The sequence below is a fragment of the Colletotrichum siamense genome (genome assembly GCF_013390195.1).
Source record: "Colletotrichum siamense strain Cg363 chromosome Unknown KSG_Cg363_contig01, whole genome shotgun sequence".
In the NCBI taxonomy this organism is placed as follows: Eukaryota; Fungi; Ascomycota; class Sordariomycetes; order Glomerellales; family Glomerellaceae; genus Colletotrichum; species Colletotrichum siamense.
In genome coordinates, this window is record NW_023501014.1 from 3,327,782 (window position 1) to 3,347,170 (window position 19,389).

The 19,389-nt window shown below is 54.7% G+C and overlaps 3 protein-coding genes across 3 annotated transcripts; 1 reads left to right on the top strand and 2 right to left on the bottom strand.

Moving 5' to 3' along the window:
- Positions 1–5,098: 5,098 nt before the first annotated feature.
- On the top strand, positions 5,099–6,543 carry bem46 (the record flags this gene model as incomplete). The annotated part of the gene is made up of 4 exons (XM_036632717.1): positions 5,099–5,209; positions 5,371–5,414; positions 5,532–6,170; positions 6,366–6,543. The coding sequence occupies 4 exons, from the start codon at positions 5,099–5,101 to the stop codon at positions 6,541–6,543; spliced, it is 972 nt and encodes a 323-aa protein (XP_036502689.1).
- A 1,239-nt stretch (positions 6,544–7,782) lies between these two features.
- Positions 7,783–11,278, bottom strand: CGCS363_v000869 (FKBP12-associated protein 1-like protein; the record flags this gene model as incomplete). Its single annotated transcript, XM_036632718.1, has 4 exons — positions 7,783–8,849; positions 8,898–9,040; positions 10,634–10,741; positions 10,794–11,278. 4 exons carry the CDS (start codon positions 11,276–11,278, stop codon positions 7,783–7,785), a joined length of 1,803 nt encoding a protein of 600 aa, XP_036501413.1.
- A 4,730-nt stretch (positions 11,279–16,008) lies between these two features.
- Positions 16,009–16,348, bottom strand: CGCS363_v000870 (uncharacterized protein; the record flags this gene model as incomplete). The annotated part of the gene is made up of 2 exons (XM_036632719.1): positions 16,009–16,094; positions 16,180–16,348. The coding sequence occupies 2 exons, from the start codon at positions 16,346–16,348 to the stop codon at positions 16,009–16,011; spliced, it is 255 nt and encodes an 84-aa protein (XP_036501645.1).
- Between the last annotated feature and the right edge of the window lie 3,041 nt (positions 16,349–19,389).

Sequence of the window (19,389 nt, forward strand, 5' to 3'; positions counted from 1 at the left end):
AACAAGGGCAGACTTGGGGACGACACTGAGTGTTTTGGAGCTTTGGGAAGCGTAGCTGAGACTTTGGCAGTCGGTAGCGGGTGTGTGTGTGTGTGTGTGTGAACTAGCGGGATGGATGTTGGAGACAGGCCCGGGCGTGGAGCGAGGGGAATGTTGTTGCTGTTGGATGTTGATTGTGTGTTATGAGAGTAAGTGTGTGTTTGTCGGCGGCAGCGGACAGAAGGATGGCGAGAGGATGAGAGAAATGGCGAGACGGCGGGTGGCTCGGGGGAAGCAGGCGCAAAGGAACTCAGAGTTCAATCCAACTCGAGATGTCAGGGGCTTCCTCCGTGTTGGTTTCGCGTCTCAAAGACGTAGCTGTGCCGGCGATCTCCAAAGTTGGAATCCCTTATTTGGAGGGGTCCAAGGGGGCGACGTCCGCAGGGGGGGGAGGGGAATGGAGGGGTGAGAATTTGTTTCGCGCTTCAGGTGTGTTGGATGTGGTAGAGAGAGAGACGCAGCTGAGGAACGCGCGCAATCTCTGCCCCCAGAAAAAAGGTGACCAGCTGCAGGTGACGACGGGTAAAAGACTGGAGACTGAGATTCCTGGACTGCAGAGCGGGAATCCAAGCTGGGCGATGTTGTATTTTGAGCGAGGTGAGCTCAGCACTGAAAGTTTGCGGTTGCGACGAGTGAGCGAGAGTACGAACAGCTGGAGGAGCTGGTGGCGTGGTGAATCGAGGGGCAATGGCGTCAAAACCGGCCTAAAGCTGTCCAAGATTGGCCGTGCTGATGATGTTTGGACTGGGCGGATGAGATTGCGCTCGTCTGGAGAATGCGCGACGAATTATCGGTTGCCAAAGACACGCCTAGCGACGAGGTTGAGTTGCGAAAAGTCGTGAAGCTGCGCGGGCTGCACTGCAAAAAAGTCTATGCAAACAAAGTGGGAATCGAACGAAACTTTTCGCAGTGGGATTTTTTTTTTTCTCTGGTCCGTCTCTGTCGTGGAGACGTTGGAGTGCATCGCAGTTGGGCAGCTCGACATGTTGTTGCTAGGCGCACCCCGGCTCCTTCCCAGTGACAGGCGGTATCCCAGGGGAACGACGGTCATTCAGCAGCAATCGGTGGTGTCGAGTGGCCCAATGAATCCAAAACCCAGACGAACGACGCGTCTGATTGGCTGTACTTCGGATGATAGCCAATTCGCGGCCGGCCAATCGTTGGAGACAGGGCGACAACGGTGGGGGTGGTTGCATCTTGTCCGCCTCACTCGGGCGGGAACACTGAAGACGGTGGACGATATGGAGACTCTGCGCAGCACCGTCCTTGCGTCCGTCCAGCCTCCAGCGGGCGACCATTGAGCATCTTCTCCCACTTACTCGCAGCACGAGATCCCACCTCGAGCTGCAACGGAATGCATCCGTGGTGGGCTTCTGGCCTCCTGGCACCGCAGACCGCCCCCGCGCTTCGCCCGTTTCTTCACAGGGCGAGCTGTTGTGGAAATGCGAAATGCAGGCCAGTGGATTCTGTACCTTATGCCCTTACCTTGGGGGTCTCCGCTAGTGATCGATGTCTAAAGAAAGGTGGTAGCTGTAGCTGCCATGAGTCCCTGACCTAGCTAGACATGCCGTTCGACATCGATCCACAATCAAGCACATCACGACGACGCCGTCTTTTGCATAGACAAGCTCGGGGCGTTGCCAGCATGAGAAGCGCAATTGCACCCGGTGGGGCAACATTCCGGACGGACCGTTGACTGGAATGCAGTGTCTTGTCGTCGTCCCCGTCCCGTTTGCCGCGGTTTCACGGAAGGAGACGAGAAACCCATGTTCGAGTGACGAGAGAGAACGGAACTCAGGGGTAAACCGAATAGCAGCAGAAGCTTCCGCTCTGCTTCTATTCTGGGGACGACTCGGCTTCCACGACAAGGGCAGGGCCAGGCCACGCACTCTGATCTTCTGAGTAAGGTATCCGCATCCGAATCCGTAGTAGCTGAGTTCAGGTCAGATTATGCTATGCCTTGCCAGTAGTATCCGTAGACCACCGACTGCCAAAAGAGACCGGACAAGGAGCGGCCACATGAGACGGACCAAGCGAGGGCCCTGTCCCTATCCGCCGGCTGGCGCTGCGAATCAAAGGGATGACGACGACGTCCCAGAGGGATGGAACGGCTGCTGCCGCCGCGTTGGGCGTCCAGGTCGACGTCTCGGGGGGCCGTCACATCGCTTTCTGGCACGCTGATTAGCGGGCTGCATGAGATGGCCCAGCTGGCGGGCAGCCCCCATTTGCAGTGCATCGCCGCCCTTCAGTGTTGGCCTGTTGGGGCATGTCTTCAGCGCCGCCCCCATAGCGCGCGTCTAAAATCGACGGACGGCCGAACGAACGACTTGTCGTTGGGGGCTTGCAAGTGGAAAGACATATAAATTTGGTTGTTGGTTGCCGGCTGCAGGGACGCAATTAGAACGGACGAAAGTCGTTCCTTTTCCTGTTCCTGGCTTTGCCCTGGACTCCTTCCTTGCGTTAGGTCGGTGGCTTTGCCCGCGTGCCGTGCCTGGGATTGCTTAAGAGGATGCAGCTGTTGGAAATCCTCCCATGTCCACTTTCCTTTCGGCCTTGCGTTTGGGCTGCTGCACACGCCCTCCCTACCTTGCCTCAGGGCGCGGCCCACGTCGTTTCCATCGAGCAAACGGAAGCATAGAATCTGGAGTCGGATCGACGATGGCAGCTTAGCTGTATCCGTAGGAGAGCCCATCGCGTGGATTTCCCATGACTTGCAGGCCACGTTGGCAGTGGATGCGAGATCATCTCACCTGGACCGAGGAGCTTCAATGATTGACGGCGCCGTTGTAACTTGCAATTCGTTAGTACTGAGCCACATTGTTCACGCAAGCCAGCCCGCAAGCGCAAGGATGAAGTATCAAGCCCCAAGCTCGGCGCCAGTCGCACCTCGTTCCAGCCAAGACAGCGCCATTGATCTCCGCGGTTGAGATTGAGATGGTTCAGGTGTCTTGCCCTGGATAGCTAGATCCGGACGGTGGAAGTGCGCGGCAGCGAGCAGCGAAAGGAGAGCTTCGGGGACCATTCGAATGAGCTCCCCGCCATGGTGGATGGATGGCGCGCCGCGGTTGTGCTAAGGTGACCTTAAAGTCAGCCCGGCGCAGAACCAGCTTAGGTAATGTGGAAGCTCCCGACAATCCGTCCGATGCGCTTCCGCGTCTCCCGTCATTCAGAGCTCCAGCTTCAGCGTCCAAATCGCCCGAGCTGCCCCCTATTGTCGGCCTCTGCCAATCACCGCAACCCGCTATGTCAGCCCACGGCGCACTTGGGGGCCCGAGATTGCATTTTGAGAGGCAAGAATCCCCCACCAGGTCACGCCTTGCCCTTTCCTTCCCTGTCAGACGCCGTCTTCCACCTCTAGTTTCAGTGGGAGATCCTCCTATTGAAGCAACGAGACGGCGGACACAAGTTGATCGATGTTGCGGCTTTGGATGCGTTCCCCTGAATTCGAGGGAGCTGGCTACCCATTCCGGCGATTATGATCCGTCCCTCCATCAAGCAGACTTCTGTCACTGTCTCGTGTGGCATTTGGTGTGTATGCTGACTTGCCGCGGCCACCAAAGCTTACATGCGATGAATCGTCGACGTGCTCGAATAGGAACAGTGAATATATCCACGGAATTGCCGCAAGATATAAATGATTCATGTCAAGTTGCTTCCTCGCGATAGAGTCTCTATCTCGTTGAAGGACTGCAAAAAAGCTCACATCTTGAACATGGCAAAGCGGTCATCCCGTGCTCGTTTAGTACACAAGGTAAGCTCAGCAAGCATTCCATCTCCAATATCAAGGACGGACCGCCGGCAATGCGATGGCTGTTTATTGCTTCATGCTAGGCGCGTTTAGCAACAAACGCAATGAAACCACACAAGACTATCAACGCGTCTGTCCGCGTCGCAGCGGGACAGTGTCAGCCAACCAACACCTTAAACACCGTCTAGTGCCTCCTTTGACTTTTTTATGATATCCCCTCGCTTCATGCTGGTTGTCGTATTTCGGAAACTAGTTCGCAGGACATCTCGCCTCCAACATCCCCCTCCCTATCATCATTACCGATCACATCGTATCATCGCTTCTCGCAACTCGACTCTTTCCTCACGCACCCTCTCAAATTGATTGCCTCCGCCTCCAAGGCCCGTCCAACAAGCCTTGGCAGCCCTGCACCTCCGAAAAGAACCTGCCGGCAACCCCCAAATCAGGTCACCTGCCGCATCGACAAGCCTCTCAGACCCGCCTCGTTGCTGGCCCCCGACCTCATCCACCGATTCGAATTTCGATGCACATTGAAAAAGGCCGCCCAGGACACCCACTGCGCTGAACGCTGCAACCCCCCCGACAGCCATCGCTGCACCCCAAAACTCCCGGCCGGCGGCACGGCTGTGAGATCCCGCCTCACACGGTTTCCCTCCTGACCTGCATCATGCGGCCCTGCTAAAGAAAACCACACCACTATCTCCCGTCGCCCGTGTCCTCCCGCGCCTTCAATGCCAGCCGTCGTTGCTGCTCGCAACCCGAAACACGGAACATTCACGACTCAAGAACCAAAAAAAAGAGGTCCAGTGCCAGTGAGCTTTGGCTCCTCAACAAACTGACACCGCTCTCCGATCTTCGGTTTCGTTCCGATCAGGGAACGCTGCCAGCCTTTCCGGTTCCAGGGTCGACGGTCAATCACCAGGCTTAGCACTCCGCTCCGTGCGCGACCCTGTCTGTTCGTCCTGTTGCGAGCCTGCGCTGCGGTTGGCTGCCCACCGCAGTTGACCTGGACCTGGCTCGCGTCTCCAATCGCCTCATACCGACTTGCGCTCTAACATCAAACCCGTCACCTTGCCCGCCAATCTCCGCGTGGGCTGTACTTGCTGCCCGCTAGCGTCGGCCTCCACCGCCTCCGCGAGGCTCCGCTCTCTCCTGGACTCTGCCTCCTCGCTTCGGGCCTTACCTTCCCCATCAATTCTGGTCAGGTCCCTTCCTAATCCTATTGAGGGCTCGCCGACTGGTCCAGCATTGAGGAAATATAATCTTTCCTCCGCCTTTCCTCCCGCCAGGAAAAAGACAGACCCTTTCGAGATGTCTTCCTCCAATTCAGCGTCGTCGCCCTCCAACAGTTATCTTGAGCAGGGTGTCTCTATGCTCAGTACTGTTGGCGCGTACATGCGGCTACCAGCCATAGCCTCGACGGTATGGCCATTCCCGCCTCCTCGTCCTACGGACTACCCATCTTTTCTCACCGAGCCTTCAACCTTCCTGTCTGCTACCCCTCCTCTTGGGCCCTCACCCCGAGATGGTGCCTCTACCGCTATGCTAGTCCCCAAAGCTAATCCGTCTCTTTTGCCTCGCAGGGTATCGCAGCAGTCTTGACGACCCTCCTCTACTTCAAGCAGAAGTAGGTGTTCCCTTCGCCCCCAACCCAAGCGGTTCGCGTGTGTGTCCATGTGACGCCACCTTCTTCCGATGCGACCCCACAATGAAAGCAAGCTAACCAGACCATGTGTGGCTCCAGGGCTTTGATTTACCCTTCGCACATGCCCCCGAATTCCCGCACCGAAGTTCCACGACCTTCACAATACGGAATTAAAGATTTCGAAGAGCTGGTCATCCCGACAAACGATGGCGAAAAGCTCTCGGCCTTCTACATTCGCGGCCCTCGCGGCGGCAACAACTCGAATGTCACCATCCTGATGTTCCACGGCAACGCCGGCAATATCGGTCACCGCCTGCCCATTGCCCGCATGCTTATTAACTTTATCGGCTGCAATGTTTTCATGCTCGAGTACCGCGGCTACGGCCTCTCCACCGGCGAGCCTGACGAGTCCGGCCTTTTCCTCGACGCGCAAACGGCGCTTGACTACCTCCGCGCCCGCGCAGAGACGAGCAGCCATAAGCTGGTTGTCTACGGCCAGAGCTTGGGCGGGGCTGTCGCCATCAAGCTTGTCGCCAAGAACCAAAAAGATGGCGATATTGCGGGTTTGATCTTGGAGAACACCTTCCTCTCCATGCGCAAGCTTATCCCATCCGTTCTTCCTCCGGCCAAGTACTTGACCCTTTTGTGTCACCAAGTATGGCCGAGCGAGTCGGTGATTCCCAACATCACCTCGGTGCCCATGCTTTTTCTCTCTGGCCTGCAGGACGAGATCGTACCGTAAGTCAACTTCCCTCCAATTTTTGCTACCTGTTTTTTTCCCAGCGGATATGATGATCTGAAGTCACCACCCACAAAATATGAGTCTTTCGAGACGCTTGATTTAACCCTACGACGAGAGTCTGATACCGCTTCTCCAACCTGTTTTTTGTGTTGTCTTGGATGTCACCGCTCTTAGACTAACACATGTCTCAGACCTCGTCACATGCGCCAGCTTTACGAGCTATCCCAGGCACCCTCCAAAATCTGGAAACCCCTGCCAGCGGGCGACCACAACTCTAGCGTCCTCGAGGAGGGTTACTTTGAAGCGATAGCCGACTTCTTGGCGAATGTAACCGGCGGGGCTAGCAAGGAAGAGAAGCAGCGCTTGTAGAGAAAGCACTTCGAGGACGAGGAACGGTTCAACAGGCATGTGGCCGAGATCCTAGCGAAGGGGTCGGACCGGGAATCCCTCTTCTCTGTCTTTTCGGAGACTTTCTGCTGTCGGAGGCAAAGTCGGTACACGGGCATGCGCGCGAAGGTGACCTCTTGAGTTCCTGAGATGGATCAAGACGGCCTGCGCGAGACGACAAGAGGCGGAAGACATTTTCATGGAGGCTCGTGGCGGCAGCGTCTCTCTCCTACCACCTAATAACCATCTCGATGGTCCCTAGAATGATACCCCCACCCGGCGCCCACAGAACGGGCCGGGGTGCTACGTTCGACTTCCTAGAAGTAGCATATAATTAATGAAGCAACGATTTTGGTATTCACATCTGCTGTACTGTGTTGTCGTCAGGTGAGATGTGATATTTCTACACCCACGGCTCGGGTGCGGGGTGGTTCAAGGGACAGGGGAAGCCAGGCCAGGCCGCGTGGACCACTCAACCACAGACCGCGGTTGAGTCCATGGGAGGTCGTAATGCCTGTTTATAAGCTGAGCAAACCGTTTTTCTCCCTTTCTTCCATGAAATCGTTGGACTTCACAGAAACGGAAATACGTTTTCGTCAACCTTGCAGATCGTTCACGATGGGTGGTGATGGCTGGGACAACCCTGCCTAGAGAAAACGGGGGTTCCGTGGAGGGCAGGGTTTATAGCTCGGACTCCCGTGATCGTATTCTGACGTGGCATGCTTTGACGTAGCCGACGTGGTGATAAGTAGATTGCGCGATATCGCGGGGTTTAAGGGTTGACGATGACGACGATGCGACTTTGCTTTGCGTTGCGGTCAGAGTATGCATCAATATCATTGTCGGATGAATGGGGATAGAATAGCAATTATGAAGGATTAAGAAATGGTGTTGCATAAGTTTAACTCGTTTTTTTTTTGTTTGTTATTCTCTCTTCTTGTTTTGTGTAATGTCTATTTCAATATTCTGAACATGTCCCCTTTTGATGGGTAGTTGCTCGTGAAAGCACATTGCCCTTCGTGGGGCATCTATCTAAGCATCCCCAGTGACAAGTCTAAAGCTTATCTCTCCGCCATCATGGAGATGTATGGATATTCGCAAGGCGGGAAACCAAGGCGATAAAACACCAAGCACCTTCCTTGTCCAACGATCTCAAAATGATAACTTCCTTGGCCGAACAACGTCGCTTCTGGTCTCCCATCCTGATCCCTGCAAACCGCCTCACTCGTCATCCGCAGCAGCCTCCCAATCGTCCGCCACGGAGTCCTCGACGATCTTCTTCCTCGCGAGCTTGGAGAAGCTGACGAACCCGCTGCTGGGCCGCGTCGTCTCGGGCTTGGCGGGGCCGAACACCCTACGCTGGGCCGCGGCGCGTCCGACGACGGCGTTCCAGCCCCCGGCACCTGCGGCGGCGGCGCCCTCGCGGCGGAGGACGTTGAGGTTGGCGTCGGCGGTGACGAGGAGGGCTGCGGCGGCGAGGCCTTCCTTTGTGACCGTGCGGGCGACGAGGGGCTTGAGGGAAGAGAGGGTCGATTCGACGGCGGAGGGGCTGGTGCCCCAGGAGGTGACAGGTACAGCGCGGATGAGGATCTCGTCGGACGGGAGGAAGGAGGTTGTGAAGGAGAGGGAGTTGTGGGACTTCAGGTGAGTGGCAAGGGCGGAGTCGATCTCGTCAATCGTGAGGCCGAAGCGCGGTGCCGTGAGGAGGAGGGCGTTGAAGGGCTCCGGTGCCGCGGAGGCGTTCGCGGAGGAGGATGCGGCCGGGGCGGCGGTGAGTTTGGCGGCGTCGGCGCGGATCTTGGCGCACTGGGAGAGTGTCTTCTTCGGGGCGGACACAAAGCGCGGGGTCTTGAAGACTGAGACGTGGCGGTGAGGTTCCGGGTCCTGGCTCTCTGAGTCGAAGCCAAAGTCCGCAGCGAGGTTGTGTATGAAGGCGCGCTGAGCTTTGGGCATGGGTTTGAAGCGGAGACGCTTCTCGGAGGGCTCGGAGGCAAAGACTCTGAACTCGCGTTCCTGATTTTGAGCCCACGTAAGGGAAAGCTCGCGGAAGAGCTTGAGGGTCGTGTCGGAGTAGGGGATGTGGTCGTCGGTGTGATCCGGATCAACATTGAGAGCCGCGGCAAGGCGCTGATTACGTTGAAGTCGGAGGCATTCATCGTCGCATTTGAGGGTGTCGCGGTCCGGTGTCGGGTTCGTCTTCGTGGCGAGACACTTGACCTCTTTCTTGCGGTTTTGGCATTCGCAGGTAATGAAGGTCTTGCTTTGGCATGGCCGGTCTTCCTTGCATTCTGGTGATCGTTAGACAGAAGTCAGGAAGTTGAGCAGGGATCACGTACGGTAAGGGGCGTGGCACGAATCCTGGCAAGCATGCTCGCAGGACTTGCGTGTCTTGCCGCAGGGCTGGGCGCAATGAGAGCCAGGAATTTCAGCATCTTCACACTCGCCCGGGCGATGACACTCCTTTCTGCAGGTGTGCGTGCTGATAACTTGTCAGTGTATGTCCAATCGGGTAGTCGTGTGCTTAACCTACCCGCACTTGAGCTTCTTGCCGCAAGGAAGTCCACAGCGAGCTTCCTCAAGCCAGCATGGTCTATTCTTCATTCTCTGTTTGCCGCAGATGCAGGCCTTCTCCACGAGGAAAGGGCACTTCGGGCAAGGAACATCGTCGGGATGGCAGTTGTGTTTGACCGAAGGGTGACCGCATGGTGGAGCTCTGGTACAGTCGAAGCGGCACTCAGGGGGCGGGGTGCCGCAGGGCTGAGGCGGCTGAAGGACAGTCCTGCCGCATGCACAACTGATTTCCTCGAAAACAGCCTCTAAGCAGCTCGGGCAAGGCCCAGAATGGCAAATTTGATAACACTCATGAGTTCCGCACTTCAGCGTTCTCCCGCACACGCGAACACAGATGTGCTCTGCCTCCACCTCCTCCGCAATCTGCGGGCGGTGTTTCCGTCTGGCGGCGGCTCTCTCGATGGCCCGCTTCTCTCCAGGGCAGCAGCGCTCACCACACTTGTGACGGGCGCAATTCAGTTGACCCTGGCAGACCCTCATGCACATCGGCGGCGCGATTTCGCCTTGGTGACAGAGCGAAGTGCAACTGGTGCGGCCGCACCGACAGGTTATGTCCATCTTCTGGAAGCACGGGTTGCAAGGGCCGATATGGCAGGTGTCGACGCACTGGTGGCCGCAAGACAATGTCTTTCCACAGGTCTTCTTGCAGTGAGGAATCTCGTCCTGGCAAGACTGTCTCGGCTGGTCGAGAAGCTCCTCCAACGGCGTCTTGCCGCAAGGGCAGTTTGCCACGACGTCGGGAGAGAGTGGGCAGTGAGCCGAAACTTCATCTTGCGGATGACAGGTCTTTTCACACCCATGGAAGCCGCAGTCGTATTTTCTCCCGCAAGTCGCACCGCAATCGAATGAGCCGTCGAACCAGCTGTCCTCGGAAGAATCCTCCGACTCAGAAGAAATCTGACCATACTTGAAGGACATCTCCAAATCGCCTCGTCGATCGCAGGGGATTTCCTTATGCTCCTTTCCACAGTAGCATCTCGCCTGCATTGGGATCTCGCAGCTACCACACAAGCCTGGATGGCATGGTGTCGCGCAAAAGTGCTCGCCGCACGGTAGCAAGTCTCCGCAAATCTCCTTGCAACTCCATCCATTGCCATAGTCCGTCTCGGTACATCGCTTCGTAACTTCATGCTTCCCGCAGAAGCATGCCTGAGTCGGCCCCATTAACGTACAAGGTGGACACGGCCCGGCGTGGCATTCGAGGGGGCACGGATGTGGACATGTCGACCTGGGCTTCGAGCAGGTTTGTCCGCAGGAGTGAGGAGGCAGACCAGGAACGTTTCTCGGGTTGATGTCTTTGCCACACCAGCAGTGGTACGAGGTGGGCTCCTCGGTAAGGTTGGAGTTGCAACCTGGGCATCTCCAAGAGTGCGTGTCATCGTCCTTCTTGAGCTGGCTCGTGTACCACTTCTTGACGCAAGAAAAGTGCAACACAGTCCAGCACAAGCCACACGACCATACTCGAGATGACCGCAGCACTTCGCTTGAACAAATGACGCACTCGTACTGGCCGTGGCTAATGTCCTCATGGATCCTCGTAGGCAAATCTGCTGCTGTAGACTTTGGTGCCAGAGGATATTGAGGCTTCTTCTGCTTGGGCGCAGGTGCACTTTGACGGCATTAGTCTCAGAAACATAATAAGTGGCGAATATTAAACTCACGATCTCTGAGGAACGGGCTGCCCAGGCACGAAATCTGGAGCAGCTGCACTCAAACCAGCTGCCGCATTTTCGTCGGGGACAGCATTCGTCGTGAGACGGCCACCAAACGTCCGCTGAGTTCCAGGGACGGGCGCCGCAACTCCGGAGCCGCCACGACCGCCACCTCTTCGGCCACCTCGAGAACCACCACGGCCTCTCCCTCTCCTTCCTGAGCCAGAAGCTGACGCATCTGGTGCGCTCTCACGAGGTGCTGCCGTCACAATCGGCTCAGACGCCGGTGCTGGGCCCGCCTGATTCTGGCCCTGGTTCTGGTTCTGCGGTTGCGACTGGGCAGCGGCATTCCGGCCGCCGCCTCGACGACCGCCATCACCCTGACCTCGACCCCCTCTTCCACGTCCGGACCTGCCTCTCCTTCCTCCCCTGCCTGACGAACTCGCTTGAGTCTGCGTCTGCGTCTGAGTCTGCGCTCCTCCGGCCTCAGACATGACTGATCCGCTTGCTGTCGTCGACGTTTGCTGTGATGATGAAATGGTGATTGCGCTTTTTGAAATACAGCGTCTTCGTACGGGTGGTGCCAGGCTGGGCGGCAAAGCTTGGGCGACAAAAGGCAGCCTCACAAAGAGTGAATGGGAAAGAAAGAAGGTGAATTGACTTTGATGTCAGGCTTCCTTTCCCTCTGAGGGCCCAGGAGGCGACTTTTAAGATTATGGAAGCAGCCTCTAGGTGAATCGAAGTTCCCTTTGGTGGCGGTTGTCTACGGGCCGGACTTAATCGCAGAACAGTTCATTGGGTGGGGCTCCGCTAAAATTTTGGTCCCCGGGCTTCCTTTGGTGGCAGGAGTGTGGCAAGTGTTCGCTGTGGCCGCTGTAAGGCTGACAAAACAAGCAGGAGGAGCCGTAAACGCCCAGGCCAGTCACTATGAGTCACCATGGAACTTGCATGGACCCTCGGCCGTTTCTGCTACGCTTCTTTGCCGCTAATTCCAATTGAACGACATGTTTGACTCAAATGCTGCGATGCAGTCATATCGTCATGCAGAACCAAGCCACATTGGGGGGAAATTGAGAGGATTGCTCGTTGCATCATTAAATTATTGCATGGGCTATGTTTCGCTGTAGAACGGTTGTAGTTGGTGGGGTTGTCGCGGAGTTTGGCCTCAGTGGATGTCACTTTACGCTTGCGGCTTGCAGATGCAGAGACCAGGGCATTCCCCTTGTCCGTGTTGCAAGAAAAATTAGCTAATTGCATCACATTCGGAAGTTTGCTCATAATCACTTAGTGGCCAGCCCAATTGTGCTTCTTGTGCATCTAGAAAACAACAAATGAGGCTCCGTGAAGCGCTGGGAGTGCAGTTAGCTCTGAGCCGTGCTACATGTGCGTTCGTTTCGCCCTCCCAAACATCTACAAGCGCCGATGGTTTAGTGGTAAAATTCTCCGTTGCCATCCAGCAGCGTCGGGGAGCCGGGGGTTCGATTCCCCCTCGGCGCAATCTTTTGCTTCTTTAGATATTAGTCCAAGGACATATTTCACTTTTTAGTTTTGGCTTCGCAGGAACGAAGTATTGAGGCGAGACCTCTGAAGAGTGAGTGTTCTTAAATATTATCCTAGATAAGGTGTTCACTTAAAAAGACGCCGTCCGCAGATGACCCGCAAAGGGGCAAATACCTGTAGTTACGTCGCTGCAACTATTGAATCGAACAGTTTCGGGAACGTTCTTGCTGAGGGTGCAACCCACTGTTAGCTGCAGATCTAATTCATCCACATTTCTTGTAACTGGCATATGCAGGCGCCTACATGTTCAATATAAAACTTACATCTATGACGGCGCTGCTTAGTTTTCTAAATTTGTGCTTGGAAGTTTAGATCCCGCTCATTCACTAAGTATAAAATAACACAACATCAGGGGGCTGTGTTCAACAGGGCGCCAATGGACGTTGAGCCGATACACTAATCCTATATCTCATTCAGTTATTCTCGCTTGCACATGTGAGAAATTCACCTGGCCTGTCTTCTGTGGGGAAAAAGAGTAGATGAACACAGCTTCCCTGTTGCTATTCTTCCCTCCTGCAGTATTCCGAACGTATGATGCAAATTTTATGCCTCTTCGTCGAGGAAGTTTCTCAGCGTAACATAAACATATGTCACAGGCGCCGGACTTGCAGAGGACCGTGTCGAGTGAGGCTCAACTTCCACAAAGCAAGACAAAGTTCAGCCTTTGAAAAGGTAGCATGAATTGCGTTGTTTGGCAAAAGATAAACGAGAGTCTCCTGTTTATACTTCATTTTCTGCCTCAAAGTCTTGATATTTAGCCCCCCTGTTCCGTTAGACTCAAGTTTGTTAGCTCTAAACCCTTGCTACTCACACTGCGCCATGTTAGTATACGAAATCAGTGTCAGTGGCACGATGTTCATATCTCATGGGAAAATGCGTCTCTCTTAGCTTGGTGCAGAATGTCTTGTCCGTGGTAATTACAGACGAGTCTCACGTATTAAACCTCGAAATATTCATCCTGTCGAGAGAGACCGGATGATCGGGGTTGTATGATCCCCTGGTATGACAGTATTCTGACCGAATAGCTCTACAGAAGCACAGCAATCTAGAGCCACGTTGTATCAATACGACTCAGAAAGAATGGAACAGAGGACTTCGGCAGTGTAGGGGCGCCATTATGCTAAGGACAATTCGCCACTCAGAACTCTAGCATTTCCAAACTACGCATTACCGGGGAGAAGGAGTCAGGTAGATTGCTCTCATATGCTGGCTCAGGCACAAAGAGCGTCTTTTATGCACCACAGAGACCGAGGAGTTGGAAGTCATAGTGAGATGGAGAGTGTGGATAGGTGTTGAAAAACGACAAACCGTTACTACTTAAGTTGTAGAACTCACTACTCGTGAAAAAGATTTGATACGCCAATGTTCCCGTTCCGGGAGCCTTCATGCCTCTTCCTGCGATGTTCTAGCCAAGTACGCTTGGTGCCCAGACAAACTCAAGTAAAGACGGTGGCTGGCTCTATGTCCGGTTTCCACGCCGGGGATATGTCGTGTGCTAAGTAATACTCAGCCGACAACGGACCTGCGCAAGGGAGATGAATGTTTCAACGCCTGTATTCATCATATCAACGAGATTCAGTTCACCTGCAAATTTCGCTGGGTAATTGAGATCATGGCCTTTGAGTGAGGCAACACAACAGGTACATATCCTGAACCTCATGTCAACCATGCAAGAGGCTGACTTCTTGAAAAAGATAGGGCGATTTCTCGTATACACCATTTCCCGAACAATCATTCACCTTGACGTAGTCAGCGGCCAGATTCATTCTGAACTCCCTGGCGATCTAGAGGCCATCCTACAACGAAGAGAAACGAATAGCTCCCTCTACTCTTCACGAGAATCGCGCAAAAACAAGTTGAATTTAACATTGAGATCGCTCCCGCTATCTGATCCATACCGCTAAACCGACGCAGGGATCAACGACTCACGGGCGTTGTCGCACGACGTTCAGAGCCTCGCCGTCTCATCCCTCACATTTACCAGACGCAAGGGATATGAGCAGACGTAGATCACCAAAGCTCAGATCTCATAACCTTCTGATCTTCCTGAAGCTATTGAGAGAAATCCACTTCGGGTACTTTGTGTCGAGTGCGAGGAATCTTTAGGTCAGAAACCAGGAGTTGGTTGACCGGTGGGTTTGGCCGAGACACGGGGGCCGATACGAGCAGCTCGTTGGTCAGGCCTGGTGGCACATCCGAGCCAGAAATATCGAGGTCTGAATGGAAATGTGACATCACACCTCTGGGGCCCGAAGTAATGCGAACGCCATCTGCTTCTATGAAGTGACCCGTCTATCCGGCGCTGCCTCCTTTCCGATCATGATTCCTGCCTGGCTGAAGATAAACCGACCAACAGGCAGTCGTCGCAAGGATGTCGTCCGTTTGACTTCCGTCGTCGTACAACTATCACCGGCCGATGAACCCTGTGACCGCAAAATTGACTCGATATTGACTCTCGGAACTTCAACATGAGACAAGTCGTATCCCATTGACTCAGCTGGACTCTTCTCCGAGGTAACACCAGCTGACCATCCAACCACAGGTCGGCGGGCATCGCACCCTTTAAGCTCGACGCGCTGCCAAGCTGCGTACAGCTCCCCTCACCGTGGCGGGTGACATGCACACCAACCTAAACCCTGTATTGTAAAGTCTGACGTAAATATTCTCGTGGGCTGAAAAGCTAATGTCTGCCTTCTGGGCGGTGGTGGTGCAGCTGCCACAAAGCTTGGTATCACCAGAACCTCACGTGTTGAGAGCCAAGAACGACACTGATCGAGTCACTTGGCAGAGGCCGCATGGCCAAGAGGTTCCTGCGCGACGACGTGAATGCCAAGCGGCTTGCGCAACGTGCGTAATCCTCATCTATGGATGTGGCTGTGAACTCAGCCCAATGAAGTTGGAAAGCCATCTCCGAGAGATTGGGAATGTGGAGATGAGATGAGCGGCCACTAAGGGGCGCCATTGGCAAGAAGAAGAGGTGTGTGAACGGGATGGGCCAGATTGAGAATCGCTAGACGGCAGGCTGTCTATGGTCTGCCTGCCCTCGGCAGTCACATAGATGTGCACAAACCAGCAGCCCAGGAGCAATGGTAGAGTGTACGCGCCAGCTTTCCAGTCTGTGCTTCTGAAGATAGTGACTCGGAGTGGAGCAAACCCGTCTATTTGCCAAGGCGGCTGTCAGGCTGCTTACCCATATGGCATCTAGCATTGAGCCGTTCACTGCTGTCAAAGTCTTGGTCTTTGCCTCAAGAGCCGTGAAAGTCGGAGCGTCCGATCCAGAGGTGCAGGGCCCCGACCAAAGGATACGAATAGAAGCAAAGAGACTATGGTTTGGGCTAACGTTGTTTCCTGCGGCAAACGAGAACTGTTTCTCATCTAGAAGCCGAGCTCGAACGGCAGGATCACATTCCCGTTGCCTACAGCTCCGATCAGTTAAGATAAGAGGCCTTTCCGAGCCCTAGACATAGCAGAAGCCAAATGGCTGCAGAATCCTGCGTATCCCAAAAAGGAAAAGCAACGTAACTGAAGACCGCCGTCTTGGAAACGAGTGCTTCAGGGTTTCTGTGGGATGCGTTGGACGTGCCGTGCTCTTCAGGGTACTTTAGTGTCGGACACTAGGCGCTAACCCCTGACAAGATAAGTACGCTGCTTAGAGAATATGAGTCTACGGCTCGGCAAGCAGCGGCTGCAGCCTAGAACCCAAGAAATAGAACGTTGGCTTGCGAAGAGCTCGCCCCTTGCTAATGGGCGCTGGTGAGGGCTATATTAGTCCTTAATTTGAACCGCGCAGTGGCGTTGGCCACTTAGGTTGGCCGGCGCCATGTGCTTTCCATACCATTGGGATGCGGCAAAAAGTTGAGAGCTGGAAGACTAGGTAGACCGATGGTGCTTAAGCTGTCGTTGTGAACTCGGCCTTGACCAAGAGCTAGGAAGAAACAATCACGACAGTTGCGGGGTCGGGGATCGAATGTGAAGGACCCCGGACTGATCCGTGTGGTCATCATTGTGTGCTAAGAACGTAGCTGAAAGGTGCTGTAAGTGATAAGGTGGATCGATAGGCAGCACCTAGGTACGGCTGATTCTGGATATGCCCCTGGTTTGACGCCCGCGGTTGCATGATGTCAGCGTACTACAGCAGGAGCAGTGATGGTGTGTCTCGCAGTCAGCAAGAGAGCGTGAGATTCGGCAGATCTCATGCTGCCGGAAGGCGTCATGAGACAAGATGCTGGATGGAGTTTGGTAGCCAAATGACTGGTCGCGGCTTCGAGAGTTCGACTAATGCGCGTCTGACAGTATCCTGGCACAACGTTGGCCGACTTGGCGACAAGTCCACATCGTTACCCCCAAGACAGCCCAAGGATAGGCGGGGACAATTAGTAGGGGTGGCGATGGTTAGCCGAAGGGCAGGGCACGCGCTTGTATCGTGAAGGCAACGCAGAACGCAACTTCCGACTGGCCAGAGTTTGCCGTGGGCAAGCAGCGATGTTTGCTCCAGGTTGGCAGAATGGCTGCGCTATTGAGGGAGCTGGACTGCTAGTCGGTTCAAATAGAGTTAACGTCTGTTTTAGACAAGCCACGATGGCTTGGCCGTTTGACTAATAAAGTGGCTGCTGAGGCTTCGCGGCCATGAGAGGGGCAACCAAGTTGTTGGTCTCCTTTGCAACCCCTTATCGATATGGGCACCACAGCGAGATCCATCCGGCACAGTTGCTTGTGAGGCGCTCTCCTTCGAGAAAGGCGACGCAGGGGGGTAGCCCCTCCTGGCTTGTTCGCGATGGTTGTTTCCATTATCGGGAGGAAGTGGCGGAGCATCAAGAAGCGACCCGTCGGTCGATTCTGAGATGAAAATAGACCGTGCGATAAGGTTGTATCGGTGAGGATTTTATCTGACAAGGAATATCCAGAGGATGCCGAGTCGTCAACATTTGATGTCCCGACTTGCCGGGAGATGGCCAGGCAAGGAAAGCGGAAATGGAAGCCCAGTTCCGGCCGAGTGAACGCTCAGATGAGGCCCAGTTAGTGTGGAGGCCAGACCTGGATGCCTGGCAGGTTGTTCTGCAGCATCGCAGGTTCAGATCGGTAGCTCCATGCTCAGCTGTAGCTGGGATCAGGGGTTTTCGGGTCCCAAAGGGGGGGAAAGTATTGGCGATTCCGCCGAAGAGAGCAGACCACTTGTTCGTCCTTGTGATAGACGGAGAATAAGCAATTCCATGTGTAGCCGTGTGCAGCATCGTACAACAGATCGGTGGTGATCAAGAACGAGGGCTTTCCCTAAGGCTGACTAGGATGACACGACACGTTGCGCTGCCACGATGCCTGTCATCTTTGAATGGGCTGAAGCGTTGACAGAGAGACAGAAAGTTTTCTGAAGCCATAATCAATGGATTGAAACCGTGAGATTCTTGGGACTCGGTTACGCCATCTTCTTGTCAATGGTAAGGCGTGGGAGGGAGCTGAGTGACGAAGCCTGCGAAGGAGAAAAATGGTGAGCTCTCCAGAGAGAAGCCGACTGGGAGGATGCGCTAGTCGTTTGAGTGTCAGGTGGAGCCTTCCTACCTCGATTGAGATAAGTCAGGTCCGAGAAGGCAACTGAGGCGGAAGGAAGTCATTTGGTGAGCTGACGAATGCGAGAAGAGGAAAGAGAAAGAGCATGAACACACGACCCGAGTTTGCTGCCCCTGTTATGATTCCCGATTGGGACTAGTCTGGAGCTGTACGTGCTGACTGCAGAGTGGGGCCATGCAGGGGAACGCGGAGCACACGGATCACCAGTGATCTTGTGCGTCGGCCCCTGCCGCCTGCAGGTCTCCTGTCAAAGAAACGCAAGATGGAGTCGACTCCTCTTGACTCGTCCCATCTCTCCAGTGTCACTTTCTCGTATCCTTCCTCACTGGCAGCAGCTGACAAACAGCATTGGCCTTGCGCGATACTGCAACTGGACGATGGCTCGCCGGGTATCGGCTCTTAGCACAGCACGGCTGCACTCTGCCTCTTTCTCATTCCCGGGGGAACGAGAAGAGGTTGACGTTTCTTGGCAGGTACGATTCCGTACTCCCAAGACCTTAGCCAAGACCTGGGGTTGTCATGGTATTTCGTGAAGTCTCTATGATTCTAGCTGACGGCCTCGCTGTCCACAGTATCGAATGCCAAGAGACGGACTGACGGGCAGAAACGCCATCCTTCCGAGGTGCTTGAGACAGCGACAGCAATACATTGTCGGAAGAGAATCGATATACTCGCCACCAACATATGGTGATGTGGGTGTACTGCAAGACTATTTTCGGCACCTCAGGATGTCGTCTTCGGTGGCATGGATGTGACCCAGCACCTCGATCTAGCCATCGATAGACGGTGATCACGAAAGAACGCGGCCTGGGTGTGCACGCCGTCGTCAATACCGAAGAACTGGAACCGGATTACCCGGTCTGGAGGGAACACCTAGGCGCCCAAAACACCTATGTTTACCGCAGATCTTCTCCGAAGCCCAAGCCTCGTGCTCATGGGCCTTCTCGCAGAGCATCCAGGGTTTCTTGTCGGCATTACTCGGCAAGATGGCAACTTTACCCCAGAGCGCTTAGCAGAGAGAATAACCAAGAATGGCAACGACAATGGCAATTTGGGAAGAGAAGGTCGAGTCGTCCCTTGACCCCCTGCTCCCTGACCCTGGGCCAAAACTAAGCTTACCAGATAGAGAAATGGATAAGCTATTGGGTACGTACATATGCACCCCTGTAGGGAACGCCCCACTTATGCACGACCCTGATCCCCAGAGGGCGATGGCATTGGATCTTGGAGAAAACACGCAAAGGAGAAGAGAGACGTGCACACCACCAAATTCTGACCTCCTTTCCCATCTCTCACTGCCGCTTCCTACTTTGTTTGCCAATTTCCACATGCGCGTGGCAATCATTCGAATGATGAACTGGGCCGAAGCCCGGCGGTTCTTCGCCTCTTCGCGCTCGCCTGCGGAACCCGGCCTCCCGGTTGGGCCTTGATCTCTCAAGTGGTGTGGCTTCTCGTGTTGCTGGGCAGCTTCACGATACGC